The following is a 19,724-nucleotide window of genomic DNA, read 5'->3' on the forward strand; positions in this document are numbered from 1 at the left end:
CAGAGGGAGTGCTCCTCCCTTCTTCTTAATGGGTGTCTTGACCATTCTAGGGTTTTTATTTTTACACATAAATTTTAAAATCAGTTTGTTCATTTCTTTGTTTTTCAAGACTATTGAGATTTGACTGCAATCACTCTAGACAAGTCTGAAAATTGACCTTTATGGTATTAAATATTCTAACTCATGAAAATCAGATTTCCCACCACTATTTCAGTTTTACTTCTTCTAATTTTTTTAGCTTTTTGTAAACAAGTCTTTCATATTCTTAGACTTTTCCCCCAGATACGATAATTTAAAAGTTTTTATCCTATTTTAAATGGTATCCTTTTCAAATTCTCATTTTCTATATACTGCTAGTATATAAATATGCAATTTTGGGGGGGGAGGGGTACATATATTGACCCTGCATCTTGCAAAGGGACTAAACATACTCACTAATTTAACAAAAGGCAGATTATCCAGGTGGGCCTGTTCTTATCACGAGAGCCCTTTAGAGGCAGAGTCTCCTCTGGTTCACAGAAAGGGTAGGAAAGTCAGGGAGATGTGAGTCTGGGAAGGGCTGGGCAGGCCACTGCTGCCTTTAAGATGGAGGAGGTCACTTGAGAAGGAAAACAGGCAGCCTCTAGGAGCAGAGAGGGGTGCCTGACTGAGAGAGATCGGGAGACTGGGAACCACAGACCTAAAGCTGTGAGGAACTAGACTCTGCCAACAGCCTGAATGAGCTTGGAAGCAGATTCCCTTCCAGAGCCTCCACCTGTGAGCCGAGCCCAGCCCCGTCGAAATCTGGACTTCAGTTTTGTGAGACGCTGGGCAGAGAACCCAGGCAAACCCATCCAGATTTCTGACTACAGAACTATGAGATAATCAACAGTGTTGTTTGAAACAACTAAGTTTGTGTTAACGTGTTATGCAGCAATAGAAAACTAACAACCTCTCTTTTGTGCTCTTCTGCCATTTTTGCCTCTACAGCTTTCATTCTGGGTATTTTTTGCTGACCCATCCTCCGGGTCACTAAATCTCTCTTCAGTTATATCTAGTATGCTGTTAAACACATTAAATTCATAATTCAATTACTATAGTTTTTACTTCTAGAATTTTGATTTATTCCTCTTAAAAAAAGTTTTCATTTCTCCACCAAAACTTTTAATCTTGCCTTTATCACCTTGAATATAACATCATAGCTATTTAAAAATGTGGATCTAATAATGCCAATATCTCTTATAGATCTGTTTCTTTTGTCCATTGTTTCTGCAGGATTTTACTCAGATTGTCATATCTCCTTGTGTGCCTAGACTGGGCCTTGCACTTGTAAAACTGTCTGCTATCTAGAAGTAAGTTTATCTAATACGATGCTGTCTTCCTCCACAAAGAATTTAAATTTATTTCTACTAGGTACCTGGGTGCACTAGCACTTTTTGTTTACCTCCATACAAGTTCAGCAAATGAGACGATAATCTGAAGCTGAGTGGCGGTGCCTATTAAGGGCCAATCTCTGAGTTACCTTGACTTCTAGGAAGCAGCCTTTTATTGGTCCCAATACAAGGCAAAAGAAGTTCGCTGCGCAATATTAGAGGCCCTGGACTCTAATCTCCTAGCCACAAGGCAGTCCAAAACACTCTCTCAGCAGCCCCGTCCAGAATGTTCAAAGGCCCCCGAGGGAAAGACAGCCCCACATGCTGAAGCTCCCCTCACTAGGCTTCTGTGCTCCCCAGATCCTGACCTAGTAACTCCTCACCGACTTCCTCTCTAGGGGCAAACGCTGAGCATGGGGGAGAGTGGGAATGCTGGGGGAAAACTGGCACAGTTGTTTCATACGCACACTTTTAATTAACAGCCCGAGTTTTAGCCGCTCATTTCGTTCTTTTTCTTGACTGTCATCTCTATGCCCACAGCCCCCGTAGAGTTTTACTATAGGTAGATTCTCTTCCTTAACGCAAATACTTCAGCTACTTATTCTCACTTTATCTGTTGTTTTATCTGTATCACAAGATTCAAGCTACTTTCTCTATTTCATCAATTTGTTAAAACTCTCTTCCACTCATTACTGCCCTCTTATCTTTGTACAGGTGTTTGGGCCACCATCTTAAATGAGAAGTTCCAAACCACTCATTTTACAGGTGAAATATTAGGGCCCATAAAGAAACTGATCTGCCCTGGTCATAAAGAACTCTTGCTGTGAGGAAGAGAGCAGGACTCAGAACTCGTCTCCCGAATCACAGCCATCCTAGGCCTCATCCCATATGTCTCCTTTATCACAGAAATTTTGTTGTGAACATTGTTATGTTTTTATGTATTCATATTAATAGAAAATAAGGCCAGGCGCAGTGGCTCACGCCTGTAATCCCAGCACTTTGGGAGGCTGAGGCAGGCAGATCACAAGGTCAGGAGATTGAGAAAATCCTGGCTAACACGGTGAAACACCGTCTCTACTAAAAATACAAAAAATTAGCCAGGCGCGGTGGCGGGCGCCTGTAGTCCCAGCTACTCAGGAGGCTGAGGCAGGAGAATGGCGGGAACCCGGGAGGCAGAGCTTGCAGTGAGCTGAGATCGCGCCACTGCACTCCAGCCTGGGTGACAGAGCGAGACTCCGTCTCAAAAAAAAAAAAAAAAGAAAAGAAAACCATGTTAAGAACAGGCCAGTACTCATGTTTGTACAGAACTTGAGGAAACAAAAAGGAATACACTATACCAATTATTTCACGTTAAGGCTGTAACTGTCGCTTCTAAGTACTGCCAGACTTAATATTAAACACTTTTTTAAAGGTTAAACATTTCATGGAACGGTTTCATAAAACAAATAATCTTTACTATTTTGGCCAAACAACTTGAGATTTTTGAAGGAGAAAGAAAAACTGAATATATGTATGAAAGAAACATACACACATCTTCCCCACTAGAGCTTCGAAATCTTACAATTACTTAATTGTACTATAACACAGTTGATATTTATGAATACTTCAAAATTACATTTTAAAACTTATTTTAGGCCAGGCACAGTGGCTCATGCCTGCAATCCCGGCATTTTGGGAGGCCAAGGTGGGTGGATCACAAGGTCAAGAGATCGAGACCATCCTGGCCAACATGGTGAAATCCCGTCTCTACTAAAATACAAAAAATTAGCCGGGTGTGGCTGCGGGCGCCTGTAGTCCCAGCTACTCGGGAGGCTGAGGCAGGAGAAACACTTAAACCCGGGAGGTGGAGACTGCAGTGAGCCGAGATCATGCCACTGCACTCCAGCCTGGTGACAGAGCAAGACTCCGTCTCAAAAATAAAATAAAATAAACTTATTTTCAACTGTAAAAACTTATTTCCTAATAAATTTTACTAACATTTTTAAAAGAACGAAAACAAAGAAATAAATCAAAGACAACTATAAAAACAATTCAAAATGAGGAACCAGAATATTTTCTTCTGGTTCCAGCTCTTCCATTTAATCCTGTACAGGTCACAGGCCCTACCTGCACTTTGGTTTACCTGCACACCTGCCCTTCATAAAGCTCTAATTTAAATAGAAGATTAGCTAGTTGCATAAACCATACACTGCTGCTATTATATTTCTCAAAAATGTAAAAATACACATGCTCGTGAATCAGTTTCCTATTGCTATTGTAACAAATAACCACAAATTTACTGCTTTAAAGCAACACAAATTTACTATCTTACAGTTCTGGAGGTCAGAAGTCCAAAATGCATCTTATGCGTCAAGAGGCAAGCAGGGCTGCGTGGTTCCTTCTGCAGGCTCGGGGGGGTCTGCTCCCCACCTCCCTCAGCTGAGGGGAAGCTTCCTGTACTGCTCGGCTGTGACCCCACATCACTCCAAACTTCGCTGTCATCACATCTCTGACTATGACCCTCCTGTCTCCCTTTTGTAAGAAGGACCCACCCAGCTAAACCTGGAATAACCCTCCCATCTCAAGACCATTAATTTAATCACACCTGCTAAATTCCTTTTGCCATGTAAAGAAACATACAAATTCCAGATATTAGGATGTGGACAGCTCAGGCGGGGCCATTATTCTGCAGGCTACACCCCCCAAAGAATCATTGACAGATGATTTTCAAGTACAATAGTGACAAAAGGAAGTTTCAGATCATCAGTTAACTATATAGTGCCAATATTTTAATATGAAATATGATAGAAAATCCAATTCCTCTTGTCAAAGTGTCAGCTAATCTACTGTTGAGCTTATTTTAGGAAAAGCTTTTTTTTCTTTTTTGAAACGGGAATGTGCTATAACTAGATTATTTCCCAATTCCACTTGGTGCCTCATAGCCTGGTGAAGAATAGAGAGAAAAAGAAAGGGGGAAAGGAAGCTAAAATCACTTACAAAGTGTTTACTTTCCCTATTAGAACATAAGATAGAAAGACACCATAAAACACAAAGCCAGTTATAGTTATAAAAATTGAAACTGTTCTTGAATATAACAATTGTCTTATAGAGATAAATACAATTAACTAAAAATTATTTCATAGGTGTTTAGTGAATATTTGTTCATTATTGCTAAGATTCTAAACAGAGGTTGGGTCAGAGGACTTGTCCTGTCAAAGTATCAGTGGTTCAAAGTCTTCAACAAGTCTCTCCATGGCACAGCAATCAGGTCCCAAAGGCCCACAGCTTGTTTTGGTCCCAGGCCTCCCACTAACACTCTGTGAGATGGGAGAAGCAAGTGAGCCTTCCCAGTCCTTCGTTTCACCACCAGTGAGGGTTATGGTAGAGCTCATGGTGATTGTATACTATATACTATTCACACTACTACCAACCTTCAAAAGCAAGTGAATGACATCCCAGTTGGGATAAATGAAGCACATATTTAAAACAGCTACCTGTAGATCGGGTGCAGTAGCTCACGCCTGTAATCCCTGCACTTTGGGAGGCCGAGGCGGGTGGATCACAAGGTCAAGAGATCGAGACCATCCTGGCCAACATGGTGAAATACCGTCTCTACTAAAAATACAAAACTTAGCTGGGTGTGGTGGCATGCGCCTGCAGTCCCAGTTACCAGGAGGCTGAGGCAGAAGAACTGCATGAACCTGGGAGGTGGAGGTTGCAGTGAACCAAGATTGTGCCACTGCACTCCAGCCTGGTGACAAAGCAAGACTCTGTGTCAAAAAAAAAAAAAAAAAAAAAAAAATTTATTTATATATAAATTAAATAAATAAATAAATAAATAAAACAGCTACCTGTCTATAGCCACAAACAACTCCCCAAGACCTCTGATATTTCTCCCTTCTTGCTCCCTCTCTCCTTTTTCTCTCTCTCACGTGCACACATCAAATTATCTGTCAAATTGTCATCTAATTCCAAATAGGAGATGGATTATAAATCAAAAGAATGTTTTGTTGTTTACAACTTTCCATTACCATCAAAGTTTCCTAATTTGAACCACCATCCACTGACTTTAAAACTTCTTTTTTTTTTTTTTTGAGATGGAGTCTCGCTGTCCCCCAGGCTGGAGTGCAGTGGTGCGATCTTGGCTCACTACAACCTCTGCCTCCCAGGTTCAAATGATTTTCCTGCTTCAGCCTCCCGAGTAGCTAGGACTACAGGTGTGCGCCACCATACCTGGCTAATTTCTATATTTTTAGTAGAGATAGGGTTTCACCATGTTGGCCAGGATGGTCTCAATCTCTTGACCTTGTAATCTGCCCACCTTGGCATCCCAAAGCACTGGGACTACAGGCATGAGCCACTGCGCCCGGCCAACTTTAAAACTTCTTCTGGCACACTGGATTTAAGTGCCAAAACAGTTTGTGTCACTGGGAAGTTAGGATCACCATTACTTTAGATGCAAGCTGGGCATTCCTTCCAAACAGTCCCTTCTCCCACCTTAGTTTCTCAAAGAAGCTCTGGACTGCAATTTCGTCTTAGCTCCCAGGGCTTGCAGCCGCCAGGGCCAAAAAAACAACTGTTTCCCTGATCATAGGTCTCTACAACAGAGGATCAGCTAAAAATCATTGGTAAAGATTCTCCAAACCCAACATCTCTACAAGTAAATGTAAACTCCCCTACTAGACCATCCAAAAGAGTTTTCTTCTATCTCAAATCCCCTCTGTCTACTAGCTGTAAACATTAGATGTTTAACTTCATCAGTTTCTTTAGGCGCAAAGGTAATCCTATTTTCATTGACCGCCCCCCCAAAAAAAAGAGAGAAAAAAAAAAGGAAAGAAAAAAAAAAGAAAAAGTTCTGCCCAGAAAAACAAGGGGTAAAAAGTGTGGGAAGTGCTGATAACTGCAGTCTAGGAAACATGTGAAGAGCTTTACCTTGAGCTGGCCCGTGACGCCGCGGCGGCTGACCGTCTTACCATGCAAGAGACTAATGTTCAGGGTCAGACTAACGATTCTGACGTTCTGGGCTGGACACACAGTTGAAGTGAGACACCAAGGAAGAGACGGCCAGCCCAACCCCTCACACAGCATCCCTTCCTGGTTAATCCATGGAGTGACAATGACACTGACTGGCCTCATCCTGCCAGTGAATGGTAAGGCACTGCAATGATGGCGCCTAGAAATGAATAGGAGTGATTGGGAATAAAAGGGGGAGGGGGGGAGAAGGTGGCCATGATGAAGAAATGAATAAAACTCCAAATTTCTGTTACAACTCACTGCCATACCTATGACTCTGATATCACGATGACAGGAGAAATGAAAAAAAAATGAAAGAAAAAAGAAACAAACAAAAAAGAAAACCTGCTACCTGTTTAAATTCCTGCAGCGTTCTAAGAATATGGGTTTGTACCCTACAGCCTGACTACACAGAACTAGAGCAAGCAGTTGATTCAATTTAGCTCAGAAACCTATAACACAGTTTTGTTTTTCTTCTTTATCATCAATGTTTCTAAATTCTGACACTTTAGTTTTACTTTTTATTACAGCAAAAACTCAGTCCACGCTATTAAAACAGACCATACTTACCAAACAATCCCTTGGGCCCCAGAGCCAATTGGTTTCAGCTGCTGGTAACGTTTTAGGACAGTGAAGGTTGAGTCTGCCACTTGCACACTGTAAAACTGACTGTCACATTTACCGTCGCTCATGATGTAGTGTCATGCAATATTCCGAAGGGCTGGCAACTTTCAGATTCCTTCAAAGAAAAACAGAATGAACACGCATTCTTACCGAAAGTATACATACATAGCTCACTTACAGCGTTCGGAACTTATTGGTATATAAGACAATGTGGCTGTAAGTTGATAAAGTCAATTTGACCACGTTCTGAACTTGAGCAAGACACAAAAACATGCAGACATTTTAGCGGCACCGGGACCATTATGAAAGGAAGGAATGTTGAGGTCCAGCAAGACCACACTTCAGGGGGTTGGACTAGAGAATGAGCACCGTTGGAGAAAGAATCTGTGCATTCCTGCCGGCTATGAAAACACGACATCACTCTCCGCTTCTCATCAGCTTGCCGGCTGCGGAACCACTTACTCCTAGCTGTCTCAGCCAGAGACGGGGCATTGCTTCAAAAGCACCACTTCTAGAATGCCTCGAGGGAAGCAGACGGACCAGTGTTCTGCTCAGCGTATAGATTCTGGTTGGAACGATGAACCCAAAAGCGAGATTCATATGCCAAAGTGACAGGCTGCTAGAGGCCTGGTGGCATCCGTGTGCTGTGTGTGCCCAAGCACGTGCTCCTGCCTCAGGAGGTGGGTCCCAGAGTCGGCATCAGCTGGCACAGCCCCAGAGTCCCACATCACCACCAGGCTTCAGGGTAGGCATCTGTACATGAAGAACTCTGCTGTGACCTGTAGTCCATAACAGCAACACTATGAGGTTGATTCACTACGTCTGAGTGTAGGCCAGCAGGCCCAGAAAGCAGCTTTTCTGTGGCTGAGGCACAGGCTGAGATTCCTGCTCTGCAGGAGGCTGGATGATTTTATACAGAAAATAAGCAAACAGAAAGCAGCAAGTGGTTCCGAGGCTCTTGTCTGGTTACGCTTATTTAAAAGTCAGCGAGCTATGTATTTTGGTCTTTTAAAACTAGATAGCCAACAATAAAATCATATAGGTAGACATTCTATACTGTTTAAGACTACAGAATTTAAGTTTTATTCTACAGCTCCGTCAAATCCCTTGCCTTTATGTTCTAGTATCTAATATCTAATGTCAACCCAATGAGATTTTTGTGGTGATGATTTGTATTTCCACACAATGATATCTAGGATTTTCCTTAAACATGGAAATAAATGCATTAATAACAAGTCTAAATAAAGAACTGAGTCAAACTAATTAATTTCTCCAAGTGACTACTGCCCCATGGTCTTCTCCCCATCCTCCGGGTGGTGGCTGCAGTGTGGCTGCCACTCTGACCACTCCTGCCAAGATGTGTCAGCCAGCCAGGGAGTGACTCCAGGGATGCCACAGCGCTTTAGATGCTGGACAAACAGGTGCTCATACAACCCGCACAGCAGGAGTGTCAGTTCCAGGTTACCTGGGAGCAGTCTAGGATTGAGTGAGCTGAAACACCTGCCTAGGCCACACTGCTGTGAGAAGGGGACTCGGGAGCTCCCCAGGCTGGCCACACTGCTGTGAGAAGGGGACTCGGGAGCTCCCCACTGTGCCCTAAGCTGTAGGAGGTGCGAGGCAGGTCTGTCTTGCTCATGGCATCTCACACTCCAAGGACAGGAGGACAGGAAGCTGGTCTTTGGGGCAGCATGGGCATTCAATAAACCTTTGTTGATCTGATTCCCCACAACGCTGCTCCATCTTACTGACATCTACAGGAAGATCCTTTTCTAAAGATTAGCTTATTTACAGTTTGCAAGAGGCTGAAACAATTCCACTCAACGTTTAGGGGGTGCCTGTATGCACGAAAGTGCTAAGTATCGCAAGAGATATGCCGTAGTCAGCTAGTAACCAGTCTTGAAGCAGCACGAACTGCACTATTTGGGGGAGAAGTGTGAGCAATGAGTCCATTATCTATATTACACGTGACAATATAGGGCCATATGCAAAATGTAAACAAAATCAAAAGGCAAAAGAGATCCTACCCACTGGCAGGGGTGCAGAACACAAGGACGGCTTCATGGAGGAGGCGGCATCCGCCCTTAGACTCTTTTGCCAGAGATGGACAGTAGAGGCACAGAGCTCAAACTGACTGTGTCCCAACACAGCAACTGCTCAGCTTGGCTAGCAAGGGTACAAGTGCAAAGGATTAGAGACAACTCAGCAAAAAGGCAGGCACCCACTACCACCTGCTTTATCGGGGGTGGCCGTTCCTCTGCTGTGCTGCAAACACACCAGTGACACAGTTACTTCCAAGCATTTGCTGAGCACCCACTGTGGATGGTGAGGCGCTATGCCAGGACACGTGGCCTGCCCTCAGTGAGCACACACTCAGGAAGAGGCCCTGCACACCAAGGGTCCTAAACCCAGTAGGGTGAACAAGATTTAGGGGAATGGGAGGAGAAGCAGCAGAGGTGGAGGCACATTCAGAATGTGACAAGTCACTAGGGACTGGGTAGAGGGCAAGTGAAGCTGGAGAGAGAAAAGGAGGCCAAATCACTATGGGCCCCAGAAGCCACGCAGAGCCATCTGGCCTCAGTCCTGAGGGCTGTGGAAGCCGTCAAAGCATCAGAGGTGCGGCACAGGTGCTGAGGTGCTCGGGGATCCATTCCTCCCTTCCTCGCTTTCATAAGAGAAGCCTCCCCCTTCCTGCTAGACAAATGGCTGCCCAAATAGAGACGATGCCTGGCAGCTTTCCCAGTAGCCAGGTATGGCCAGATGACCAAGTTCTGACTAATAAGATGTGGGTAGAAGTGATGTACGCAACTTCCAGATCACTTTTATTATTTTTCTTTATAGAAAGCTGCTGGCCCTCCAATCTGTCTTTCTTCCTTGCTGCTGGCTATCAGCTGTCACAGACCCAGAGACGGAAGTCACGTGCTGTAGACAGAAAGCTGCCCACCAGCTGGATTCCTTAACAACCTCACGGCACAGAGCCAGCCCCCATTCAGGACCCCTGCCCACACTGGGACTGACAGATCAATCTCAACCCTGCTGACCAACCCTGGAACTCTCCCTGCTACAACTGCTTTCAACCTATACTTGGACTATGACAATATTAGGTTAACTTCTTTAAATTTGGGGAATATATTCAATCGTATTAGGTTTTAGAATTATAATTCCATCTCAAGATTTAAAATAGTCCGGGCACGGTGGCTCACACCTGTAATCCCAGCACTTTGGGAGGCCAAGGTGCGGGGAATCACTTGAGGTCAGGAGTTTGAGACCAGCCTGGCCAACATGGTGAAACCCCATCTCTACTAAAAATACAAAAATTAGCCGGGTGTGGTAGTGTGTGCCTGTAATCCCAGCTACTTGGGAGGCTGAGGCAGGAAAATCATTTGAACCGGGAGGCGGAGGTTGCAGTGAGCCGAGATCATGCCACTGCACTCCAGCCTGGGCCACAGCAAGACTCCATCTCAAAAACATACAAACAAAAAGATTTAAAATAATTATAAAATTAAAACAAGGTGCCCTTATTGGGCAGGAGAAAAAAGTCGCCTAAGTGAGAACCTGTTAAAGCCACCTTCTCTGTCAAGCGTGGGCTTTGTGAGTGCAAAAGACCCTCAAGGCCACCTGAGAAAGCATGTAATTTAGCTATTCATGAGTCAACTCTATTGAGATGATATTTCAACAAAAGGCTCAGAGAACAGTTTTACAGATTGGGAAGTGCAAGAATTCTTCATGCAACCACATCAGCAATACAGCCAACCCTGCCTTCGCTGCTCCACTTCCCACCCCAGCAGGTGCCGGCTCCTCCCCCGGCTCCCAGTCTGTGCTGCCACTGTCCATCCAGCACGGGGCTCCCTCCTTGCCACTTGTGCACTCAGCAGCGCCTGCCAGGCTGCACTGTCACAGCCTTTGTAGGGTCTGCCTCCCTCCCAGGCTATGAGCACCTCCAAACTGGGAGGGAACGCTACAAGGAGGCTTCCAGGAGGAGGCAAGACCTGAGCTCAGGTTTGTTCACAGTATCGACCAACGCATGAGGAAACAGGCACTTTCACACACGTCAGTGAGAGCTGTGAAGTGGCAAAACATTTTTTTGGATAGAATAGAGTTAATAGCTAGTAAAAGTTACATGCACATCCTAAACTGGCAAATACAATTCTCTAAGTGTATCTGACAAATATGTGTACAAGCATCCAAACATATTTGTGCAAGGATGTTTGTAACACTTCTTGTAACAGGCAAAAAACTAGAACTAATCTAAAATGTACACTGTGCATGGACTGAATAAATTATGGCACTAAAGTACAAGAAGGCCATTCAACAGAATGCAAGGACTTTAGGTACCAATGTGGAAAGATGTCTAAGATACAGAAAGGAAACACAGCAAGTTGAAGAAGAGAACACACGATGCCCAGCTACGTAAACACACACACACGTGCGCGTACACATGCACATACACAAGGCGAGCAAGTAGAGAAATAGCGAGAAATGACAAACCTTCTTCCCATCATAACTTTCTATTCTGTTTTTCAAATGTACATATTTCACATTTAAAAACTGAGTAAACAAAAAATGTTAAATGAAAAGCTGCAGAATGATCATTTAACACTTGTACGGAAGATGGGCTTGAGGCAGGTAAGGCTAGAGGCATGAGAGTGGGCCTGGCTCTGAGACACACATTTATAAACACCCTTATAACAACTAGTGAGGGGCATATTACTATCCCCCGCTCTGCAAATGAGGAAACTGAGGCTTAGAGGCAATAAGGAAGTTGTCCAAATTCTCAGCATGGCCCAGATTTGAATTTAGGTGTGTTCCACCACAATATTCAAGTTCCTCCCAAAGCACCATTCTGACATCCCTTTAGAAAGTGAAGCTATTTGCACGCAGGCTGGCCAGGACCAGAACACAGTCCTGCACATTTCATCCTGCTGACTTCCCCTACCAAAACACTTTTTCCTCTAACGATGACAATGATTCAGTGATCCACAGACTCAGGCGAACCTTGAATCACACTACAGCTTCAGAATACCCAGGACATGCGATATTTAAATCAACTGACTACTGTGATTAAAAGCAGATTCTCACAATCACCCTCAATGCTTGCTGCCGACGTTTTTTTCATTAAATTGTTCTGTTTTCCAGCTGGACACGATGGCTCACACTTGTAATCCCAGCACTGTGGGAGGCCGAAGGTGGGAGGAGGATTGCTTAGGCCCAAGAGTTCCAGACCAGCCTGGGCAACATGGTGAGGCTTCATCTCTATGTTAAATAATAATAATAATAGTAAAAATCTGGCCGGGCGCAGTGGCTCATGCCTGTAATCCCAGCACTTTGGGAGGCCGAAGCGGGCGGATCACGAGGTCAGGAGATCAAGACCATCCTGGCTAACACGATGAAACCCTGTTTCTACTAAAAAATTACAAAAAATTAGCCAGGTGTGGTGGCTGGCACCTGTAGTCCCAGCTACTCAGGAGGCTGAGGCAGGAGAAGGGCATGAACCCGGGAGGCGGAGCTTGCAGTGAGCTGAGATCGCGCCACTGCACTCCAGCCTGGGTGACAGAGCGACTCCCGTCTCAAAAAAAAAAAAAAAAAAAGTAAAAATTTTAAAAGTTATTCTATTTTCCTACTGTAATTCTTTTGAAGAATAGCTTGGTAGAACAACTTAACCTTTCTTTGATAATCGAGAATCTTGCAGCTCTCAGGGCCATCCTCTGTAGTTCTTAAGCCACAGGGTATGCCACAATACAGAACAACCAGCATTTGGTTATCGCCTCACCCACTGTTGGATCCACAGGACCCTGCAAGGATCCCGGTCACCAGCCCCACTTCCAGGCACCCAGGCCTGCCCCACTCCCAGAGGCCTGGGTAACAGCTTCTCATGGCTCCTTGGACCAGCGACAGCAGCAGCATTCTCCCAGATGCCATTCCCGTGACCTCCAAACCACTGCACACATGCCACTTTAGACAGAGAAATCACTGCACATGAGAATATGTACACAAATGTTCACAGCAGCTTTATTTTTAATAGCTAAACTAGAAACAACCCGAATGTCCTTCAATGGGTACATGGGTAAACTAACTGCTGTACGCCCGTGCCACGGAACACCACTCAGCAACAGCTGAAACACACCACAACTCGGGTGGGTCTCGAGGGCGGTATATTCTATGAAAAAAGCCAACCTCAAAAGTCACACGCTGTCTAACTCCATGAGTATAACACTCCGGAAAAGACAAAAGTCTAGAGGTGGAGACTAGCACTTGCCAGCAGTTATGAATGCTGGGGAAAAGGCTGCTGTGGCTGTAAGGGAGTGGCACAGGGAGATATTTGGGATGATGACGTAGTTTTGAATCTTGATTGTGGTGGTGGTTATATGAATTTTCACATGTGATAAAAAATGACAATGAACTCTATACACATTGTTCCAATGCCAAATTTCCTGGTTTGGATATTTTGCTATAGTTATGAAGATACATAACCACTGGAGAAAGCTGGATGAAGGGTACTGGGACCTCTCTGTGCCATTTGTGCAACTTCTTGTGAATCTATAATTATTTCAAATTATGGAGATGGAAAAAGAGAGAGATTTGTTGAAAATACGCAGTGATCACGCCATACCATTTGAACTCCTTCAACAGTGACTGACCGCCTTGAGAATAAGACTCAGTTCCCTAGCACGGCATGGGAGATGGCAGTCCTCTGGCCCAATCCTGAGCAATATCAAACCACCTGGGATCGGCAGACACACCTAGCTACTGCACACCTGCAGGCCTCTGCCTAAGCTGTTCCATCTGCTTGAAATGGCGTCCCTCTCCTTTCTGACCTCCTGGTCAACCTTCATCCTCCTTCAAACACTAGTTCAAGCACCTGCTTCTCTTACATGTTTCCTCCTCCAGCCTTTCCCTTCAAACCGTGCTGGGCATGCCCCCATTGTTGCCACCCTCGCTGTATTCACTTTAGACTGCACTGCGAGTCTACTTATACTTCTACTCTGTAAGGGCAGAAAATGTGTCTGATTTATTTCTCAATCCTCTACTGATTACACAGTGGGTGCCCAGTAAATGTTTGTTAAAGACAAAGCTAAACGGGAGAATACATGTGGTAGGGCAGCTGGGAGCAGTGGTTCAGATCAGGACTTTGAGTCAGACTCCCAGTGGGTCTGCTGCTTATCTGGGTGATATGCAGAAGCGATCGGGCTCATCTGTACAACAGACAGGCAGAGAGCCTCAGGTTACCTCTAGATAAGAAGTGCAGAGCCCACTTAGGACGGCATCTTGATGGAGGAAGGTACCCTAAATCTGACCAAGCCTTGTCTAGATCCAATCACTAACTGACAGAGATTACAGAGAAACACATTAAATTACACTGCAGAGATGCAATCAATCAAATACCAACTATGGAAATGTTACAGAACAACTTGATTGCTTCAACAAATAAACTATCAAGAAAACAAAGAAATAGGAGGGGGATCTATGGATGAAGAGAAACTTAAAAGACGTATCAACCAATCAACAATGTATGGACCTTATCGTGCTCTACCTTCAAACTATTAAGGAAACTTAAAATTCATGGGGCAGCTGGAAATTTGAAGATTGACTAGTTATTTGATGATATGAAGGAATTATTACTTTTTCACCTTTAAAAGAGTCAGGACCTTTAGAGACCCACCGCAGTGTGCTGTATAACTACTGCATACCTACCGAGCACCCTGAGGTTGTGCCCGTCTGTATAACTACTGCATACCTACCGAGCACCCTGAGGTTGTGCCCGTCTGTTTTACAGATGAGCCCGATCGCTTCTGCACATCACCCAGATAAGCAGCAGACCCACTGGGAGTCTGACTCAAAGTCCTGATCTGAACCACTGCTCCCAGCTGCCCTACCACATGTATTCTCCCGTTCAGCTTTGTCTTTACCAAACATTTCCTGGGCACCCACTGTGTAATTAGTATCCTGAAAAATAATGAATGAAATGACATGATATTTAGGAATTCCTTGAAAATAATTACGGGTGGTAAGTGTGTAAGAGGATAACAGAGATGAAACAAGATTGGTCAGGAGTTAATAACTGTTAAAGCAGAACGCTATTCTGTTTAGTTTGTATATGTTTGAAAATTCCCATAATAAAAGTTAAAATTTAAAAAATGATGTTGAAACCGGATCACACAATCAAGTACAAAATATCAGGAATTAATTATTCTGAAGGAAAATTATGTAAAAATGGCACCTTCCTAACCAAGTGTCAGGTATAACTACTGTATGTATGTAGACCAAAAATAGTTGCCCTATTGGCAAATCAATAGTCTTAAGAAGAAAAAAAATCTGGTCTCTGTTTTATGTCTCATGAAAACTGGTCTAGTCACTATTAACTGGTTTGTCTGGTCCTTTTCTTTATCCAGAAAATTAAGAATATTTTATCTTAGACACATTCAAGAATCCCCTCTAATGTTTATTCAGGAGACCAAATAAACAGATTTTAGTCTGTGAACAAATTAATGTTCTGGCACCCTGAAAATTAAATTACCAGGAAAACCAAAGCTGTCCAGAGAAGTCTATGCAAAAATAGTATTGTTTTTAACTCTGCAGGATCCTTTTGAAGAAAAATTTAAAAGTTAAATCAAGGAAAACATTAAATAGATTGGTGGTCATTCTTCCAGAACAAGTTAAAAGCCAAAAGAGAATACTCAGAGCTGAGGGATTCAGGAAAGAATCCTTATCTAGAGAGAGATCTGGGTTCGGATTCCACTCACCAGCTGCTTGCTAAGAAGCAGACTACTCAAACTCCTGACCTTCCGTTTCCACAGGGCTCCAGTTACAATCAAATGAGTATCTGGGCTGGTACCTGGGCAAACAGGGCCTGACTCTCCTGGCCTTAGGCTACCTTTCCTGCTCTCCTCACAACTCCTCCCTCCCACACAGACACTCCTGGAGGATGACAATCTGCAACCAAGCTGAATGAATCTGTATTTGGTTTGGCTCACAGCATTTAAAAAAAAAAAAAATTAATTAGCTATTGCCAACATTTAAAAATCGGAACAAATGTGGAGTGCTGCCTTCTGTTTTAGAGACAGGGTCTTGCTCTGTCACCCAGGCTGGAGCACAGTGGTGCGATCATAGCTCACTGCAGGCTCAAAATCCTGGGCTCATGGGATCCTTCCACCTCAGACTCCCAAGTAGCTAGGACTACAGGTGGATGCCACCACACCTAGCTAATTTTCAAAAATTTTTTGTAGAGACAGGGATCTCACTGTTGCCCAGGCTGGTCTTGAACTCCTGGCCTGAAGCGATCCTCCCACGTCAGCCTCCCAAAGTGTCTGAGATTACAGGCGTGAGCCATGGCACCAGTCAAATTCCACCTTCTTCTAGAAAACTGCTGGGTAAGGTTCCAGTTTTTCAGAGTCCCCATGACTCTGCCCTTACACCTGGCCCTCCAGACTGATTCTCAACTCCACAGTGGGCTATGGTCCTTACCTGGCCCTGCTCCTTCATACCTCTGCCTCTCCCCGCCTAGCAAATTTCTCATCACCCTCAAGGTCCCCCAGCATCACCTGTCACCTCCTCCACATTTCCATGGCATAGCCCCTCCACGACAGCAAGGGTTGCACAGTCCTGGAACTAAGTGTCTGCATGCCTGCCTTCTCTACTGGGCTCCTGGGCTCTCTTCGGAAAGGGACCCTGTTGCTATCTGCCTTGTGTCCCTAGGGCCTAGCAGAAAGCATGACCTAGATAATGCAGAATTCAGTAAATGTCTCCTGCATGTGTGGAAGAAAGCTAGAGCTAAACCATTATAAAAATGTGAGATTTTACATCACAGCTTGTTCCAACGGTTAGCAATTAAAGGGGTCAAGGACACCAAAATGTTTCACAAAATAGAACAAGCTTCCATCTGCTTACAAGTTTCACACGTTAATCAGAAGTCACTAAATTAACAGATAAAGCAGAGACAACAGGGAGACTGGGCCATTTCTTTGATCATTCATTCATTCATTGAGCTGATACTACTGAATACTTACTGTGTGCTTTCTAAGTACTGGGGATAAAGCAGTGGACAAATCAGACAGCTACCTGTTTTCACAAAGTTACATCCTAGTCGGGGAGACAGAAAATAAACAGGCAAATAAATAGAAACGTTTCAAACCAGGTAAGAGCTAGGAAGGAAATTTTTAAAATAATGAAATAGCATGACTAAGGGAAGAAAGAGGGTGGTCGAGGAGGGCCTCACCCAAACCGAGGCATCCGCCCAGAGGAAAGAGCAGAAAGAGCTACTTGTGCCAAGATCACGGACAACTCCAAAGACAAGGAAACAGCAAATACAAAGGTCCTGGGGCAAATGCGGGCTGGCATGTTCAAGGCGGGCGAGATGAGTGGACTGGGGCAGCAGTCTTCTGGGAGAGGGGTGTGGTGGTAAGGGATGTGGGCTGGGTCCCCTCTGGCACTGCTGGACACTGAGTGTGCAATGACAAGGCAAGGGAGGCGTGCGTGGGGAGGCGGGAGGCTGGGCGGATGAGGAGGGGGTTCCTACACCTCTCACACCAGCAAGGGCCAGCACCCTGCCCAACCTTCCACAAATGTCCACCGGTGTCCTGCCCAGGCGTCTGCACACAGTCTCACAGCCTGACAACAACGCTGTCCAGAAGAGGCATTTCCCCACCTTCCCGAAGGCAAAACCGCGGCAGAGCGAGGGTCAGTGCCTTGGTCAAGGTCGCGGGGACGCGACCCCGGGCCCCTGGGCACCCGGCGCAGGAGTGCAGATGTTCGCCCCACCTCCGGGAGGGATGGCGCCCGCAGACCCCACGGGCAGGTCGGCCGGGCCAGGCCGGGGAGCAGGCCCGCAGCCCGGAGCCGCTGACAGCCGGGCGGAAGGGGGCGCCTGCGGCATCCCCGAGCACAGGGGCGACGGCTGCGGCTGCCAGGGCCCCGCAGCCCCCGGCCCACCCCGAAACCCCGGCCGCGCGGTTCCCCCGCCGCCCCTCCCCGCGGGCCCGGCCCGAGCCGCCGCCGCCAGGCCTATCCCGCCCGCCGGGCTCACCTCGCCTCCCCGCCGCCGCGCCACGGGGAGAGGCCGGGCGGGCGGACTGGCGGCGCTGCGTGCTAGTCACTCCTGGCTCCGCGGCCCCGGCTCCGCCGCCGGCCCGCCCCGCTCCGCCGCCGCCGCCGCCGCCGCCGCCGCCGCAGTGGGTGTGAGGGGCGCCGGGGAGCTGCGACCCTTCCGGTCCCGCTCCCTTCTCCGCCGCTGCCGCCGCCGCGGCGCCCGGTCTGACCGACCCTCGGGCCGACCAATCAGCGCGCGGAGAGCGGAGCAGGCGCGGCCAATGGCGCCTGGGGGGCGGGCCGCTGGAGGTGGTGCGGGCGGGGCCGGGGGCCGGTTCGGGCGCCCGAGGTCCTGGGCCGGGGTTCCGTGGGTTCGACGCCTCCGGGCCTTTCAGTGGCGTCGGCCGAACGGCCATGGCGCTCGGGTGCGCGCCGTGCACGCGGTGAGCTGGAGACGCAGGCACTGCGCGTCCCACCAGCTGAGTCCGCTGTCCGCGCGAGGGGGCCGCAGCTCGGGGGAGAGAGTGGCCCGGAGGACCGGGAACCGGGCTGGAGGCGCGCGGGGCTCACACCGCGGGGTCCGCGGGGAGCCGGGCCTCGCCTACAGGTGCAGGCTCGTGGCAGCGAGGCGGCCTGGAGCAGCACGGGAGGCCGCCCGTTTCGGGGAGAGCCCGGGTCGATCGCGGGGAGAGGCCGGCCTGGCGTCCGGGAGCCCGGCGTGCTAGGGCCTGGGAGGCGGGGCTGGCCTTGTACTCGGTTGCTCGCTGCGGCGCCGCAGGAACGGGTCTGTGGGGGTGTGGGTGAGGCCAGAAGTCGGGTTGAAGAAGGGGAGGGGGTGCGAAGAGATGGCCGTGTGTAGACAGGTTACCCGATGGGTCGGTGACGCAGGAGGGGAGTGCGCTTGGTGGCGGGGTGACTTAGTTGACAACATTTAAAAATTGGGAGGTGCGGCAGGGCGCGGTGGCTCACTCCTGTAATCCCAGCACTTTGGGAGGTCGAGGCGGGTGGACCACCTGAGGTCAGGAGTTCGAGACCAGCCTGGCTAACCAGGTGAAATCTGTCCCTATTAAAAATACGAAACAATTAGCTGGGCGTGGTTGCGGGCGCCTGTAATCCTAGCTACTCGGGAGGCTGAGGTAGGAGAATCACTTAAACCCGAGAGGCGGAGGTTGCAGTGAGCCGAGATTGCGCCACTGCACTCCAACCTGGGCAACAGAGTGAGACTCTGTCTCAGAAAAAAAAAAAAAGGGAGGTGCTCAGTCAAGTCTCTGAGAGGGGTGGGGGGCGGGGCGAGGAGTCCCTTGCTCAGGGCCCCCTAGGGACTGGGACCCGTTGACTCTGAGTTGCTTTTGAGGCTGGATCAGGTACCAGCGGCCTTGGGGTCGTACAGGATGGGAGAGGCCGGGACTTGGGATGTTGCCAGATCTACGTTGAAAAGTGAAGCAGGAAGCGCGCCACCGAGGCTATGCACATGGGGAAAACCGCGGAGAGCCGGGCTTTGGGGACTGGAAGAGTGGGAACAGTGGTTGACAAATGGTGAGTGTGGGGTAGAACAGCAGTAACACAATACCAGTATCCACGGAGGGGCCAGGGCCAGCGTTGGGAGAAGGAACAGGACTCTGCAGATGGGGAGGGCAAGGGGCTGGGTGGTGTGAAGGGTGGTTGCAGACTTTGGGGAGGGCAGCTAGCCTGTGACCCAGGTTCCAAGGGCACTGAGGGCTGGGCCAGGCCGCTTGG

At 47.3% G+C, this 19,724-nt stretch overlaps 1 protein-coding gene across 6 annotated transcripts in view; it reads right to left on the minus strand.

The window, feature by feature from the left end:
* Window positions 1-18,230, minus strand: part of MAPK9 (mitogen-activated protein kinase 9) — a 58,193-nt gene extending 39,963 nt beyond the window's left edge. For 4 of the 6 annotated variants that reach the window (XM_025388264.1, XM_025388268.1, XM_025388263.1 and 1 more), the window contains exons 1-2: window positions 17,986-18,230; window positions 6,915-7,083 (exon numbers count right to left, since the gene is read on the minus strand). In XM_025388264.1, the coding sequence (XP_025244049.1) occupies window positions 6,915-7,036 (122 nt within the window). In that variant the 5' untranslated portion in view covers window positions 7,037-7,083; window positions 17,986-18,230. Of the gene's footprint in view, window positions 1-6,263; window positions 6,505-6,914; window positions 7,084-17,178; window positions 17,415-17,985 lie in introns of those variants that run through there. The other 2 variants (XM_025388266.1, XM_025388265.1) reach the window with 2 other exon arrangements.
* Between the last annotated feature and the right edge of the window lie 1,494 nt (window positions 18,231-19,724).

This window comes from Theropithecus gelada, chromosome 6, assembly GCF_003255815.1.
Source record: "Theropithecus gelada isolate Dixy chromosome 6, Tgel_1.0, whole genome shotgun sequence".
Taxonomy (NCBI): domain Eukaryota; kingdom Metazoa; phylum Chordata; class Mammalia; order Primates; family Cercopithecidae; genus Theropithecus; species Theropithecus gelada.